This window comes from Pan troglodytes, chromosome 10, assembly GCF_028858775.2.
Source record: "Pan troglodytes isolate AG18354 chromosome 10, NHGRI_mPanTro3-v2.0_pri, whole genome shotgun sequence".
In the NCBI taxonomy this organism is placed as follows: domain Eukaryota; kingdom Metazoa; phylum Chordata; class Mammalia; order Primates; family Hominidae; genus Pan; species Pan troglodytes.
This window is the reverse complement of record NC_072408.2, coordinates 15908819-15926818: the sequence shown is the minus strand read 5'-3', so window position 1 is coordinate 15926818 and position 18000 is coordinate 15908819. Positions and strand designations below refer to the sequence as shown.

Sequence of the window (18000 nt, the reverse complement as noted above, 5' to 3'; positions counted from 1 at the left end):
TCCACATAAGAATTTGGATTTGAAACTTGGAACTTTTGAATGAATGCTGGAATGAGTTAAGACTTTGTGGGGACTGTTGGGAAGGCATAATTGTACTTCGTAATGTGAGGACGAGATTTGGGAGGGGCTGGGGTGGAATGATATAGTTTGCATATTTGTCTCTGCCCAAATCTCATGTTGAACTGTAATCCCCAATGCTAAAGGTGGGGCCTCGTGGGAGGTGTTTGGGCCGTAGGCGCAGATCCTGTGTAGTTTGCTGCTGTCTTCATGACAGTGAGTTCTCTGGAGATCTGGTCATGTGTGTGGCATCTCCCCGCATTGGCTCCTGCTTTCACCATGTGACGTACCTGCTTTGTCTTTGGCTTCCGCCATGAAATGCAAGCTTCCTGAGGCCTCCCCAGAAGCAGATGCTGCTATGCTTCCTGTAGGAACATGAGCCAATTCTTTTCTTGTAAATTAACCAGTCTCAGGTATTTCTTTATAGCAATGCAAGAATGGCCTAATACATGGGCCATCTGGGCATTCCATAGAACATTACATCAATGACATCATGCTAAATAAGCAAAATGAATGTAAGGTAGCTAGCACACCGGAAGCCTTGCTATGTGTCCCAGGTGAGAGAGAAACTCTACATAGATTTGGGGATCTGCAATTCCTTTTTTTTTTTTTTAAGATGGAGTTTTGCTCTTGTTGCCCAGGCTGGAGTGCCATGGTACGATCTCGGCTCACTGCAACCTCCGCCTCCTGGGTTCAAGGAATTCTCCTGCCTCAGCCTCCCAAGTAGCTGGGACTACAGGTGTGCGCCACCACGCCTGGCTAATTTTTGTATTTAGTAGAGACAGGGTTTCGCCATTTTGGCCAGGCTGGTCTCGAACTCCTGACCTCGTGATCCACCCGCCTCGGCCTCCCAAAGTGCTGGAATTACAGGCTTTGTAATCCCAGAGCCACCGGGTGAGCCAGTGCTCCCGGCCAGGATCTGCCATTCCTTTAAGGGTTCTAGGAGACCAGGGGACATGGGCATGTTGGAATACTCTACAAAGTAAAAAGACACACTACATTTTGCATCACCTGCTACAAGGAAGCAAGCACTGTAACTCTGGGGTTCTCTAGATTCAGAAAGCAAGACATTCCACCTAGAAACACTACTCCAACCCATATAGTAAATGACATGAAAAAAATGTTAGGCTTGAGTAGGGACTTGGAGCAAGAAAGGGCTGTTGAAAATTAAGATTCAGGCTATGATGCAAGCAGCCCTACAAACTGGACCACATGATCTGACAAACTTTATAGTATAAGAGGGTATCAGTGGCAGGAAAAGATGCAATGCGATGTGGAGTTTACATCAGAAGCTCATGGAACTGTGGAGGGGCTACCCAAAGGTGTAAAGTGGATCTGTGCAGTTAAGGAGTGGAATTGTGCCACTCAGCTCTCAAGAAAACTGGATGCAAGTAACAAATCTGACAGCCACCAGCTGCCAGTCCTCCTGATCTGTTACAGCACTCACATGAAAACCATGTGTTCTCCCCAGGCTGCTCTGGACTAGTAGTCAGGCCATCTCTGCCCAATCTGGGACTGCTCTTAATAGGTAATCTGCTCTGAGATTCCTCATCAGGCTGGGAGACTCTCAGAGCAGCTGAGGTTTGAGTTCTCTTCTCTCTCTTGTCACATGCACATTGCATTCTGAAGGCCTTCCCTGCCTACTGATCCCTCTCCCTTGTATCCCTCACAGGCATTTCCCTCAATACAGCTCTAGTGTATCTGACTCCACCTTGGTGTCTGCCTTTTGGAGGATCCAAGGTGACACTACCATGCATGCTTTAAAAATAAACTTGTTAAATGATGATAATCAAATTTTTTTTTTTTTGAGACAGGGTCTTACTCTGTTACCCAGGCTGCAGTGCAATGGCATGATCATGGCTCACTGCAGCCTCGATCTCCTGGGCTCAGGTGATCCTGCCACCTCAGCCTCCTGAGTAGCTGGGACAAGAGTGCACCACCACCCTGGGCTCATTTTTTGTAGACACCGGATTTTACCATGTTGCCCAGGCTGGTCTTGAACTCCTGGGCTCAAGTGAGCCACCCACCTCAACCTACCAGTGTTGGCATCACAGGCGTGAGGCACCGTGCCCAGCTAAGGCTTTTCAAGCGATTCTCCTGCCTCAGCCTCCTGAGTAGCTGAGATTATGCGCCACCATGCCTGGCTGATTTTTATATATATAATTTTTAGTAGAGATAGGGTTTCACCATGTTGGTCAGGCTGGTCTCGAACTCTTTGACCTCAAGCAATCTGCTCACCTGGGCCTCCCAAAGTGCTGGATTACAGGCATAGGCCACCATGCCCAGCATCATGCTTTTTTTTTTTTTTTTTTTTTTTTTGGTGACGGAGTCTCGCTCTGTCGCCCAGGCTGGAGTGCAGTGGTGTGTTCTTGGCTCACTGCAACCTCTGCCTCCCGGGCTCAAGGGATTCTGCCTCAGCTTCCCAAGTAGCTAGAATTACAGGTGCCCGCTACCATGCCCCACTAATTTTTTGTATTCTTAGTAGAGACAGGGTTTCCAGGCCAGGCTGGTCTTGAACTCCTGACCTCAAGTGATCTGCCCGCCTCAGTCTCCCGAAGTGTTGGGATTGCAGGCATGAGCTACCGTGTCCGGCCATTAAATTTTAATAAGATAGTTGCCATTGCGTTGCAATTGTCTACAGTATTCACATGCTGTACAGGCTAGTAGCTTACAAGCAGTAAGCTATACCACATAGCCTAGGTGTATAGTAGGCTGTACCATATAGGTGTAAGTACACTCTATGATGTTCAGGGTGAAATTTTTAAGAAGTTTGCATTTCTTCAGAGATTAAAAAGTACAGCAACAACTATTCAGCATGGACAGATTAAAGTGTGATTAAAAAGGACAAGGGAAAATCCATTGAATAGTGCTCACCTATGTGCCAAAAGGAGTAATCATTTCAGTCTGTTAAGAACCAAAGGACTCAAGAGCAAAAGGCGAAGAGTAGAAAAAAGGGAATGACATGTGGAGCTAGAAATCAAGTCTAGATATCTGGACCAAAGTGAACTGATATAAAGAACAAGTCACACTGCATGCTATGTTATTTCCAGTGCATGGTGTCTTTCTTTATTTAGAAAACAGACGGAATCAAACAGGTTGGAGTTATTGCTTTCTTGTTCTGTATATTCATATTCTCCACTTGAAAAAGCACACAGTCAAATCTATCTTCATCCATTCTGTTGATGAGGGTAAGCAAAAAAGATCACTGGTTACTTCAAAAGAACCTAGAGGGGAAAAACAACTTATTTAAATCATAGATTTTAAAAGTCTCTATAACCAGGATAAGAAAAAATACAAATAAAGACAGAAAATCAACTAACATGACAATAAAACATTCTAAATTGATTAGACTACCAAAAACCACAGTTTTGTGTTATTATCACTTTGTCTTGGTGAGCTCAGTTAACAAAGATATACTCTGATTCTGACTTAGAAGGCATTTAATGTTCTTATCATTAAAAAATAAAAGCTAAATCTATTACTGTTTTACAAGAGCAACCTTATTTCCCAAATTTATTTGACTCTCCTTCAGGAAAAACTATTCTAACTCCCTGGAAATTGTTCTCTCTAGTGAGTGAATAGTCATAAGTTCAATTTATAGGTCCATAATATTTTCTACTTAAGATGCTGACACCAAAACAGCCAAAATGTGCTTCCTTTTCTAATCTGCAAGTTTTGTGACTTATTTTAGACAGCTTATTTAGTTAAATACATTTTCCCAAAGTTTTTTTTTTTTTGTCTAGAGACAGGGTCTTGCTTTGTTACCTAGGCTGGCCTCCTAGGCTGGCCTCAAGTGATCCTCCCATCTTGGCCTCCCAAAATGCTGGGATTAACAGACGAGAGCCACAGTGCCCAGCCTCCAGGGAATTAATTTAAACTGCACTACAGAAATAACATTTTACAAAAAAACAAAACAACCCCATTTCAGACACTGAATATTCCTAACTTTAAAAATTGTGCCAGGCACGGTGGCTCACGCCTGTAATCCCAGCACTTTGGGAGGCTGAGGCGGGCAGATCACGAGGTTAGGAGTTCAAGACCAGCCTGACCAACATGGTGAAACCCCGTCTCTAGTAAGAATACAAAAATTAACCAGGCGTGATGGCACATGCCTGTAATCCCAGCTACTCAGGAGGCTGAGGCAGGACAACTGCTTGAACCCAGGAGGCGGAGGTTGCAGTGAGCCGAAATCGCACCACTGCGCTCCAGCCTGGGCAACAGAGCAAGACTCTGTCTCAAAAAAAAAAAAAAAAAAAAAAAAAATATATATATATATATATATACACACACACACACATATATGTACACACATATATATACATATATGTGTGTGTGTGTGTGTATAAAACCACAAAGATGTCTCTGTACTATTACTCCTTAGCAATCCTATAATAAAGACAATTATGCTGCATTTTAGTCAGAAAAATTGTACCAAAAGAAAAAATCTAACGAAAATTCCTTGTAGAACATACAAAATAAAACAAAATTATTGTGCCAATATGCCTAGACAAACAAAATTCAAGTTAAATGCTCTCTTGTGTTCCAGGTTAACTTAACAATAAATTACAGAAAAAAACAATTTTTGATTCAGATTAAAACTCAAGTTTATCATTTTCTTTCAGTTCTAAAGCATTAAAATTTTTATATAGTAATCAAAATTACTGTTCTGTCACCCAGGCTCAAGTACAGTAGAGAAAGAGTGAGACCCTGTCTCAAGGAAAAAAAAAAAGCTGAAATAAGATAAGAACCATATGCCTTTCATTTCTGTCCAACTGATCATACACAGCTTGGTTGCCAGAAACAACAGATACTATAGTTAAAATAAATAAGTAGTTGGGTGAATAAACAGGTCTGCATCTTATAAATTTAATTGAAATTTACATTCTTTAATTCTAGAGAACTTCAAAGTATCATTTAATTTCTATTCAGTCTAGTCAAATTCTAATGAAGAATGCAAATGAAAAGTGGGGAGAGAGGGAGGAAGAGAAAGACAGACATGCACACTCTCTTAGGAAACACAGGCAGGCAGAGATGGAAAATGGCAACATCGGATAATTAAAATTCAGGACTGAATGTGAGAAAAAGCAGCTTACAAACAGACTTGGATAAGGGAGAGGCACAAAGACAGGGAGAGATAGAGGAACAGGGGAAAAGCCCAGCCAGATAAGCAAGAGAGAAAGGTAAACAGGCAGGGTGGAACTGATGGCAGAGTGGAACATGGCACAGTGACAAAGAAATGGGTCTTGACCTAGACAGCCAGCTGGAAGAGATCACGCCACCCCCAGTAATTTTTTTCCAATTATACTCTTTTGTTATCTCCCAAAGCTCCCACTAAAAAGGGAAGAATCTTTTAGTTTTGATTTTTATTTATTTGAGATGGAGTTTTGTTCTTGTCGCCCAGGCTGGAGTGCAGTGACTTGATCTCCACTCACTGCAACCTCTGCCTCCTGGGTTTCAAGCGATTCTCCTGCCTCAGCCTCCCGAGTAGCTGGGATTACAAGTGCCCGCCACCCCGTCCAGCTTATTTTTGTATTTTTAGTAGAGATGGGGTTTCTCCATGTTTGCCAGGCTAGTTTTGAACTCCTGACCTCAGGTGATCCACTCTCCTCAGTCTCCCAAAGTGTTAGGATTACAGGCGTGAGCCACAGTACGTGGCCAGAACCTTTTATTTGTATAAAATGATTAACAATGCATATTTTATTTATCTTGCAAATTAAAAACATTCAGATTTACTGTCAGCATAATTTTGCCATAATTAAAGGTCACATATACCAACATGCTGAGGAGAAAATCCTAATTTTACATACTATTATTATTCAAAGTAAAGAATGACAGTTTACCAGTGAGGTCAAATTCAATGTTAAGGCAAGGACCTACAGGCATTTATGATTACATGCCATAGTACCAATCATATAATTTATATAACATTGCTATCAGACTAAAAACACATTCTTAGTTAAAGATAACTTACCATTTAGAGTCAAAATGCAGGAATCTTAGTCCTGTTTCCATTTTTGTCCCCCTTGCTTCACTTGGTATGTCATGCTCTATCTCTTCTCCTATGCAGACTTTAAGTCAGTAGCCATCAATCTGAAGAATTCCTTCCTCTGCTGCCACCTACCAGTTTAGTTGTCTGCTGCAGCAGAAGGGTATATAGAAAAAGTTCTTGCTTACCATTCAGATTAAATAAGAAAAAATTCCTTTAACATTTCGTATTTTTGCAAATACACCAACTTTTTAATGTTTCTCCAAGACCTTCCCTCCAAAAATAAAAAACAAAAATCTCAATCACATAAAATCAAACACTGTATGATCCATGTTCATGCTAAGCTGGGAAAATTTCCAAAAAAAGTAGAAAGAAAGTGGTAAGATTTAGCCACTCAGCAGCTGCCACCTCAAGAAGCCATTTTCTTATCTGTTTCCTTCTTTACCTACCCCTACAACCTATGAACAAATACCATAACTTAAAAATTTAGGTAGTCTACAACTCCTACAAATTTTAAGTTCAGAGACTACCCAAAGAACTGTGGAAGATGCAGCAATATAAAAGTTTTTTAAAGTAATTCTAGAAACTAAGGGTGTTAGGTGCTTTACCTGCTTGAGTTTTCAATGTTCTGGACTGCTTATTGCCCAATGGCTCTGAATACATTAAAACACGAACACATACGCCACCTACATTTAAAATAGGGTAGCATTTGTATGCCCATATAAGCAGTGGGTATATTTTTTGCAAAAGAGTAATAAATTCATTAAGTCTTTTAAAAAGGACTGACCATAGATGCACATTTCCTCAAACTGTATACATACATACATAAAAGAATTAGGGGAAAAGGGGAGACAGAATGACAAATGTAATAGCAGTTGTAGAACTGGGGATCAACACAGCATAAACGTCTTCTGTTTGTTCAAATCCTGAGATTCATTTCTATTCCCATTCTTTTTGCCATCTAGGTCTATGTTTCAAATTTATTCTACATTAGCTATTAAGGGACAGTCCTCCGGTAATGAACTAGAAATAGCAGTAATGGCTTTTGTTCCACCCTCCCACTGCCTTCATCAAGATAAAAATATGTAGTTTTGCCAACTTTAAAAAATCAGGAAATAAAACAAATACTGACATAAGCACCAAAGACTAGTCAACAGTGGCACTGAAGTGACATTGCTTCTACTTTCTCATTCCTTCCCCCAATCTCAAACCCCACCCTTTGACCTCTGTATATGGGATGAGCCTGAGCAGGAGAGTTGGTGATGTCAGGACTGCGCCGTTCCCACGGATGCTCCTAGAGGCCTGCTGTGCTTCTGGGAACTGAGGCACAGGGATGTCTGTCTGACTGAAACCTAAAACAACAACAGTTCACCCCACCCCTCATGTTCCCAAACCCCACAATAGCAGCCAGGTATATATGCTATATAAGGCTCACCTAATAAGTTTGAATATGGTAAAATCTAAAAGCAAGATCATTCTTAACAAGTCAGTGGTATTCAAACAGGCAGCTGACCGGAGGTTGTTTAACTCTCCATGCCTTATACAATCACATAGTCTGTATGCTCTAATGTTAGCCACTCTTGCTGAGTACAAGGCTCTCCTGAATGAGCCTTTTTAAATTTTTTAGTATACATCACAAATTCTTGCATGAGTGCAGCTGGAAGTAAATTCCAATTCAAATTCCCTCTGTTAGTAAATTCCAATTCAACAGATAAATATTTTTGTCTTAAGATGCTTAAAGGGAATGACTGTCCTTATAAGAGTCAACTGAAGCACAGAACAGGTTAATCACTTATCACATGTCTTCCTTCAGCTACAAGAAATGGCATTACAAGCCAAGAATTCCTATTCACTAACTAGTGACTTGCTGGACGTATAGCCTCTTTGGATAGTATGTCCAAAGCCACAGGATGAAATTATGCAGAAGTATATCTTGAAAAGGTCCTGATTACTTTCACTAAAATTCTACCTATTAGAAAGATGACAATATCCCAAAATAATAAAAGCTCAGAGCTAAAACTTTAGGAAGTATAGGAGAAAGGAAGAATGCGTAGGTAGACTGGGGTAAAGACAGAGGAGAGGATAGTTTAGTTTATTACCTAACAGAAAGGCTATTAAAATGGACGAGTTGTAGTCCTATCCCTGACATTTTATGTCCTTGGTTAACGTGCTTAGCCATCTTGTGCTTCAGAAATGTCCTCCTATCTGTTCAAACCTGTAATTTTTGAAGGTTTAAACCATGATTTTCTGATAATCTCAAACTGATCACATCTCCTTGTTAGAACTAGTATCTTAGAAATGCTAAAACGATTAGTTCTGAAATCACATTGCTCCTAAAAGAACTAAATTTTTTTGTATTATCTTCGTCTTACTATTCCCTTTCACTTTTATAAAGTCACAGAGAGAAGCACTAAGGTAAAATGAATGCTATGTTGAGTTTTTACCATATATATAACCTAGAGCCTAATTTTACCTTTCAAAACTCTAGTTTTCCATACCTGTCAACTCCTAATTGATGTCTTTATACTGTGAGCTCACTGTGTATTCGGAACACCAACCCCTGAAAAAGCTTAAGCCAGAGTAGCACAATGGAAGAAACAAACAAACCCAAAACAAAAACAAAGCCAAAAAATTCACACTCTGAAATACTTAATTATAGACATATATGCAAGAAATGGAGTCATCTAAATGGCTAAACAAAATTCCCAAGAAAGTCTTGAGTATATCATAACCAAGTCAAACTTTACCCCCAAAAGCTCTTCTTTAATCATATTATTTGCTAGATACATTTATGCATTATTTTAAAGTGAGAATTATGACAAACCCATGGTTACTTTTTAAAGTACGTAAAGAAAGGAAGTTTTAAAAAAGAAAGTTAGCCTAGTGATGGAAAGAAAGGAGAAAGAGTTAAATTACCTGCAGGCAGACTGGGGCTGTGCCTGAATCCAAACCGGTGCATTTACCATTCATTATACAGCTGCATTATTGGGGGAAGGGGAGTTTAGAAGGGCACTGACCCCGAAAGTTCTCAATACTTCTCACTCATCATCAGGAAGGGGGAAGAAGGAAAGTTTTTTCTCTGGGTATTTTTTTGTTTGTTTGTATTTGTTTTTTTGGCTCCTGAAAAGGCTGGTAAAGAACAGTAACAGTGCAAGCAGTTAGAATATTTCTTTAAAAACAATGTAAAAAATGCAAAACATTAAGGATCTTCAAAGGCCAAACTTTCATTAATATAGAAAGAATTTTCACTAGAGTTAGGCAGCCACCCCAAAACAACATGGCAAAATGGCATTGGTATAAAGGAAATAAAATACCACACAAAAATCCAAAACAAAACTAAAAACATTTCAAATTAAACCTGGAAGACTAGAAGATTCCAACAGCAGATTTCTGTCCACTACTGAAACATTCCAAAATCCAAGCTCCAAAGGTGCCTAAATGTATTTTAAATGAAACTTTGTTTTGTTTTTTTAAGAAGAAAAAAAAAAAAAAAAAAAAGAAAGCAAGCAAGCAGTCAGTGAACCTGGTTATAAATCCTGCAATATATTACATTTTTTAAAATCCTAGTACAACAAAAACAAATCTTAAATAAAATTGAACAAACAAACAAATAAAAACAGTAGCAGCAGTGGTTACCTGTCTGAGCACCTACATTTTCTTAGGAGGGGATCGTGTCTCACCAGCCAAATAGCCCATAAACCTTCTCAAAAAAAGTGAGCCAGGAGAAAAGTATAACACAAGATTTGATTTCACAATGTCTCTAAGCCCCACAAGCCCCAAACTGGGGATTCACTGAATGAAGCAAATTTGCTTCTCCATTGCTTTCTTCTTGAGAAAAAGAGATGATTTTCAAAGTCAATGCCTTCAATATCTTCTCAAAGTCTGATAATGTGCTTGATGAATGCCAAGTCTCTTGTTGGGTTTTTCTACTGTTCCAGGGTAGTTTTCTTATTGGTAACACATACAGAAAGATTTCAATGTTCATTGGAGAAAAGCCAGCAGAAATGACCAATCAATTATAGGCACCAAAAAAGAAAAAAACTATTAAAAATTTTAAATAGAATAGTTCATACTTGTATGTTTAGATATATAAAGTCCAGTTTTCATCATGGGTGACATAAAAACAATATCAGAAATAATTATTTTTGAAATACAATTTAGAATTACAATTTTAACAATATACAAAAATTTTACAATTCAGATTTTATCATTACACATATTTGATATATACATTTTCTCTCTCATAATAGCAATGAAGATTATACAAAAGTTATTAAACAATTACGAAAATAAATTTAACCTAAATATCTGCTGCTGTTTCCTTAGGGTACTTCCAGAATGATTTGATCTTATTCTCTACCTCAATCTTGAAGGAATTCAAGAAGATATCCATGTTTTTAAAATCTAAGATAACTACTGCTCTTTTCATTCTAACATGTGAGTGTACGTTTTAATATCATGTGAATGCATAATAGTGAATAAAGCTAATGAGCTAATTTCACATATTTCCTATAATATAGTTGGTTAATTTGGTATAAGTTAAGAAAAGACTAACTACATTTTTCCTGATGCCTTACCCCACCAACACAAACATGAACTACATACTTGTGATATGTAACTATTCAAAGTGTATGTGTCATAATACACATGGCAACCAGATGGTCTCTATATGAACATATGAATGATAATTTAATTAAGCAGTTCTTTCTTCCTCATTTATTTCTCTATACCAAATAGTATGCATCCTCCACAGTATGGTCATTCAGCGAAAGAAGTACCAAGTATTTCTTTCTGTTAATGAGTCAGAGGTATTAATATATGTATGTGAGTCCCCCATTTACCCTGTGCAAGATAAGTTCTTTTAAATGCAATTAGAATATCCTAAGATAAATTACAAACTCCTCTTATGTATCCTTTTCTCTGAGGTGAAATGAGACACTGCACAGATGAGAGGTACTATTCTATTCATCAACAATCAACCTTTCACTCAATTTTAATATTATTTAATTCTATGGAAAAAACAAATTTTATTACATTCCTTTTTAAAACGGGGGAAAAACTGTACAAGTAAGCATGATCAAACCTCTGTTATAGCTGGTTAATACTGATCTTTTATTATTGCCTCGAAGTCTCTCTAGTAGTGTCCAAGAAATTATGTTTAAGGTCCATCTGAAGGAAAATAGCACTGGAGAGGCAAGAAAGGGCTTGGGTAAAAGCTTCAGAGGATTTGTAGGGAGATGGAAAACTTGCTGTTTAAAAAATTACGTTGGGCTCTGCAGCATCTCCATTTCTTAACATACCATCCAAACCCATCAATGGGATTAGTTTTACCCATGTTTTAAAGGCTCATATTATATGCAGTTTGGGGGCTTTTATAAATTCTGCAAGTAAAGGAATATAAAGAGTGGACAGTATTGAAGGCTTAAGAGTAGGGCTATAAGAGACTCAATACTACTAAATAAGTCCCCAAACAAAAACATCCAACCCACCCCCAATCCCAAATCCTATATGTAAAAAGAGAAAATGCATAGCCAGAAGCATTAAAGAAAAGCATGTAGCCTTGAATAAACTGTACACTGAACAGGCTAGAAACAGAAGGAAAAAAACAAACAACGTACATATACACAAAAAGGCCTAAAAAAGCATCTATTCACCCTATGTTTTAAGGTGAATACCTCTACCCCAGTGGAGTCTACTTATGAAAACAACTCATCTGTTTTTTAAAGTCAAAAACTCTGTTTCCCATCATGCTCCATTTTCTAAATTATCCTTTTTGATTAGTTGATGTAAACAAAAAGCAAAACACATACACATGCATGCGTGCACACACATACACATATACTCCCTCGTAAAATGTGAAAAATGCAAATATATAACGCTGGCATTCGAAATCACTTCAGCTTTATACTTAGAACTCATAGGCTCTTGATTTGCCCCCAAAAATATTTTTCCTTGTCCTTATTTAAATGCCCAACCACCCAAACAAAAAGGGAAAAAATGAAAGGCTTTAAATGTACATGTTTCAAGTCAGTGTCTTGTTAACAAAAAAGGTAGCATTTTCTTCACTTTGGCCATTGTTAAAGATGCAGGCATAGAGCAGGAAATGTTAGACTAGCATGTATTAAAAAAAAAAAAAAGCAACATTAACAGAGCACATCTTTCAAAAAAGACTAAAACACTAACAAATACAAGTCAATGCACATATTTTAAACTAGTGTAATTTTATCTACATTGAATAAATGTTATTTTGTATACCGGACATTGCAATACTGTTCATTTCCATTTCATCATGCAAACATGCCAATTTTGTCATTAAGAAGCCTTTATTGGGTTATATTCAATTTGACCTCCCACCAAATTAAGCGGGAAAAAACAAAAAAATAAGAAATCCCAGTAAAAGAGCCCCTCAAGATTTCATAAACTACAAACTAAAGCTGCTAGTTAATAAGGAAATGGCAGAATTTTCAGAGCTGTATAATACAAAAATTCCTGTAATTTAAGCAGATGTTTTCCTCACTGATGACAAATCTTCCAACACAATGTGAAGTTATGCTACTTGGATATTTGTAGCAAAACCATTTTTTTTTGTACAAAAACAAAAGCAAGGGACCATGAAAAAAAAAAAGTATTTGTTCCTCATGGCCTATGAGCATACACATTTTTTAGCAATTTAAAAGGGTAACTATGAGAGCCTGACATTTTTCTATACCCCACCTATTCTGCCTCTCATTTGTAGGATTTGTAAATGAAAGTAACATCTTACTAGCAGAGGTCTCATCTATCTCCCACTCTCTCCAACTAATCCTACTAATTTTCTCTCATCTTCCTGAGCATCCTCCATGAACAGCATTGCAAGTTGGTTTTAAAAATAGAAAAGAAAAAAGAAAGAAAGTTTTACAAGGGTTTTGTTGGTTAATTACCAGTGGAGTCAGTCCACCAGTAGTTTGATTTCATTGGCTAGCAGCTGGTTCATGTTGAACAGGCCCCCTGGGAGCTTGGTGAGCAGCTCTCGCTCCGTGCTTTCAGGGTCGCTGTCAACAGAGCTGGAACTTGCACTCATGTTGTCAACAGCAGTGCTGGCTGGGGGACCCAGCTCCGGCTCACTAGTCTCACTGGCAGTGGACACCACGGAGAGCAGGGACATACGCCGGGTGAGCCGGCCAGAGGGTAGAAGGGAGGCGGCATAGTCTGCTATGATACCAGCTACATCTAGATTACAAGCCTTATCAAAGGCGATGAAACCTACATTTGCATTGGCCTCACAGACGCAGAAGGAGCCGTCATCTTTCATCAACAGGTCAATGCCACACACATCCATCCCCAGGATATTAGACACCTGGATAGCTAGCTGCTTCCCTTGTTCACTCAATGAGCACATCATCCCCACACCACCTGGCAAGAGAAACAAGACAGGAAATTAACAAAATCATAAACTTTTGAAATAAAATTAAAGTTGGCCTCCAAGGCTAAGCCTTTCTTCTAAATTAATAGTGAAAACAAAGGTGTTATTCTAGTGTAAAATTAGGACTTCTAAGTCTAGATTTCCTTAATCAGGAATCCTCTCCCTATCCAGTCTCCCAGGAATTGATGATTTCGTAAGTTGTCAATATTTTTTGCAAGTCTATCTTACTTGCAATAATATAAACCAAGTATAAGGAAGTTCAGCATAAATACAATTAGACCACTTGATAGATGGCAAAAGTATTATTGGTTTTTGATTCATAAAAATAATAAAAATGCATAACAGAACGGAGGATGGGGTGAAATCTGGGAAGGTGGTGACGTGAACACAGTTTTCTTCCTCTATAGCCCCCACTTCAATCTAGCTGTCATTCCTAAACCAAAAGGCTTCTGGGTTATAAGGTAGCTGGCTGGATATAAGTGAAGTCTTTGGCCTTGCCAAAAGGAAGGAAGAGAAAGGAAGTAGAACTTGATTTTCTCACTTGGAGATCAGCTTCACGAAGCTCTGAACTAAGGACAGGAAAGTAAAGAACTTTAAGAAGAGCTTGGTTCCAAGAGCTCTGGGTATCCATAGGAGTGAGGATGACATGTGAGTTTACCCGTAGTGTTTGACCCCAAAAAGGCCAGAAGTAGCTGGACAGGTGAGGTGGATCCTCCCTACCACTGAGGCTGTAGGAATAAAGAAGTCAAGGAAACAAAAGGCTTGTTTTAGGTACCTCCGTAGAAGACTGGCCCGTGAATTAAATGATTCTGCTTCACAGCACTTGTAAGACTGAGGCCATGTAGAATACTACAAATAACCCAAGCTGAGTGAGCCCTGATGTAAAAACAAAACAATAATAATCCATCTATGACTTTAATGAAAGAAATAAGAGCTCTTTAAGGAGATTCAAGTTCAGCACAAAAAGATTTTCTGAAGTTAAAACAAAAACATGATTACTCAACTAAAAAATCCAATAGAGAAACTCAAAGAGAGTACAGTCGCTTTGAGAGTTGACTTAGAAAATCAAGTAATATGCAAAGCATAGCTAAAAATGTGAGGTGAAATCATAAAGATAAAAAATTTGGGCCAGCTGTGATGGCTCATGCCTGTAATCCCAACACTTTGGGAGGCTGAGGTGGATCACTTGAGGTCAGGAGTGCAAGACCAGCCTGGCCAACATGGTGAAACCTCGTTTCTACTAAAAATACAAAAATTAGCCCAGTGTGGTGGCAGGCGCCTATAGTTCCGGCTACTCAGGAAGCTGAGGCACAAGAATCGCTTGAACCCAGGAGGTGGAAGTTGCTGTGAGCCAAGATTGTGCCACTGCACTCCAGCCTGGGCGACAGAATGAGACTCCATCTCAAAAACAAAAACAAAAACAAAACAAAACAAAAACAAAACTGGAGAACTGAATCAGAAAAATATTCCTCAGAAGGACAGAAACAGATGGAGAGGCAATAATTAATGAAGACATTTTCCAGAAAACTGTATAAGGAAAAAATTTAGTCTGCTGACTAAAACAGCTAAAATCCAGGTTGAACTGATAAGACACAAATATATCTACAAAATCCCAATAAAATGTGAGCGCCACTAAAAAAATTTATAAAGAATAAATTACCCACAAAGGAAAAAAATGAGAGTAGATTTGGACATTAAACTGCAACAATAAAATCTTCAAGGCAGTAAAATTGAAGCTAGACTCTTACAATATAAGAATTATATCTCAGACAAAGTATTATTCTTCTTCCAAGGAGAAAGACGTATGATATTCTGATCTAAATTATATATTGGTTTTTGTCCACAGTTCCTGGCATATCACTCCAACAGCCCTTGTTATAGTCTTTTGTTATAATGTTGGGGCACTTTCCTTAGAAAATAGAATCTAATCTTCCCCTGTCCTCCTTTCACCTACCCCACAGCAGGACTCTAATCTTTCACAGCCTTTCTGATTGTGGGTCATAAGACCTCATTCCAGATGAGGTCCTGCCCCATACCCTGGAGGAAGGAATGTGGCACAGAGAGGCCAAGAAGAATCTGAACATACAGGCCTTGCTGGGTTTCCCTACTCACAGTCTACTAGTGTTAGGTCATACCCTTTTGGTCCAATTACATTTTTACATGGTTATCAATTATGTCTATCCAATTGGATATCAAAAAGGGCAAGGTTCAGAAAACTTCTGGATAGCTGGACACGTAGAGGCTCCTGAAGGGTGGCAAGCCGTGGGAGGGCATGGAAGCTCCATATCCTTTCTCCCATACCTTGCCCTACGCATCTCTTCACCTGTATCCTTTGAAATATCCTTTATAATATACAGATAACACAATGTAAGTGTTCTTTGAGTTCTGTGAGCTGCTGTAGCAAATTAATCAAACCTAAGCAGAAAGTCACGGGAACCCCAACTTGAAACCAGTTGGTCAGAAGTTCTGTAGGCCTGGACTTGCAACTGGTATCTGAAGGGGGTGAGGTGGGAAGTTGGGGATATTCTTGGTGACTCCTGGTGACTGAGCCCTCAACCTGTCAGATCTGATGGTATCTCCAAATAGAGAAATCCCCCACACGTGGTCAAATAAGTGTTCCGTGTGAATTGTTGAATGAGAGAATAGAAAAAGCACTTTGAGTGTATTTTTTGTATTAACAGAATATGTGAGGGTATCTATGACTCTGATAGCCCACCAGGAAAAATAATCAAGAAATGATACTAACATACTAGTAAATGGCTAACAGAGATCTCAAGATATGGGAAGATGAATATGAGGAGTAAACCATGGTGAGTACTTTGCAATATAGGTATAATTCATTTTAAGTGGATAAAGACAGACTGCCTGGGAATGGATAAAGTGCTATATAAGGGTTCATGAAACAGAAGAGACATACAGTAAAACAAATTCCAAACAGATGAACTAAAACTATTAGATGATTTCAGCAAAACTGGAATATAAGGTCAATGAGACTAGGGATTTCTGTCTGTTTTGTTCACTAGTATATACAAAATACTGCTACAATAGGCCAGGCGCGGTGGCTCATGCCTGTAATCCCAGCACTATGGGAGGCCGAGGCGAACAGATCACCTGAGGTCAGGAGTTAGAGACCAGGCTGGCAAACATGGTGAAACCCCGTCTCTACTAAAAATACAAAAATTAGCTGGGTGTAGTGGCAGGTGCCTGTATGTGGGAGGCCAAGATAGGAGAATCACTTTAACCCGGGAAGTGGGGGTTGCAGTGAGCTGAGATCATGCCATTGCACTCCAGCCTGGGCAACAAGAGCAAAATTCCATCTCCCAAAAAAAAAAAAAAAAAAGAAATTATTGCTACAACAGTACTTGACGCTTTGGAGGTACTTGAAACTATTTACTCAATAAATGAGTCAATCAAGTGGAAAGAGTAGGAAGGAAATAAAATTGTTCTAATATTCCCATTGGAGGGGAGAGGGAACAAGGAACACCAGGGGAAAGTAAAGGTATTCCAAAGACTTCATTATTATTATGATGATACAGTGAAGTAGTAAATAAAGTATCAAGGAAAATTATCTTCTCAAGTAACTGTAGAGAATCTGTCTGATTATGAGCATAAGAAAATAGAAGGTAACCATTAATGGAATGCAAAACCCTGGTTGATCTCCCAAATTAACTGGGTTTGGTGGCAGGAGTGAAAATAAAATGGTACCTTACTAACCAGCAAAAATTAGAAAAGAAAAAGAAAAAGGAACAATTTGAGTTAAATAATAAACACAAAATAAGATGGAAGAAATTTTAAGTATATTAGTAATTACACAAAAAATGGACCAAATCTTCCATTAAAAGATGGAAACTAGTCCGATTTGAATAAAAAACAAAACTTAGCTATATACTGCTTATAGAAAACAGGCAAAATAAACTTACTTCACAGCTTTATTTCTCCTGACCAGAGTATATATCCATATATACATTTTTTCCTTTGTTAAATATAAAAAACAATTATGCTAGTCACACACCAAAAAAAGTAATGAAATTAAAAAAAAATGTTACAGGCCACATTCTCTGACAATATTAGTAAGTCAAGAAAATCAGAAGGTAATAGGGTAATGGTAAAGGTAGCCAAAAGAATATTAACTACTTTGAGGTTGCAAAATTGATCCCTTGGATCAAAGAAATCACAAAGGAAAATGAGAACCAACTGTAAATAAAAGAGAAAAATGCTTTGTATTAATACCTTCCAACACTGTGAAAATTCTCCAGAGGAAGATGTTTAACATGAATTGCCTTCATTTTGAAACAAGAAACTAAGTGTTCTAGCCAAAGAAACTAGGAAGAGAGATATAATGAAAACAAAAAGTAAAATGAATACAACAGAAAGATAGAATTTTTTAAAAATACAAAAGCTATTTTGACAAGAATAAGAATGACAATAAATAGAATCACATACAAAGCAGAGATTAAAAGCAGCATATGCAAATATCTCACAAAACTCTTTGGCAAAAAACTGGAAACCTAAAAGAAATCTATCATTTTCCAAGCAAATGATAAATTTCCAAAAC

General features: G+C 38.2%; 1 protein-coding gene across 15 annotated transcripts in view; it reads right to left on the bottom strand.

Moving 5' to 3' along the window:
- Positions 1–3097: 3097 nt before the first annotated feature.
- RIMKLB (ribosomal modification protein rimK like family member B) overlaps positions 3098–18000 on the bottom strand; it is a 103620-nt gene continuing 88717 nt past the window's right edge. For 12 of the 15 annotated variants that reach the window (XM_016922651.4, XM_016922653.4, XM_016922648.4 and 9 more), the window contains one exon: positions 9566–13435. In XM_016922651.4, coding sequence (XP_016778140.1) covers positions 12972–13435 — 464 coding nt within the window. In that variant the 3' untranslated portion in view covers positions 9566–12971. 15 annotated transcript variants of the gene reach the window in all.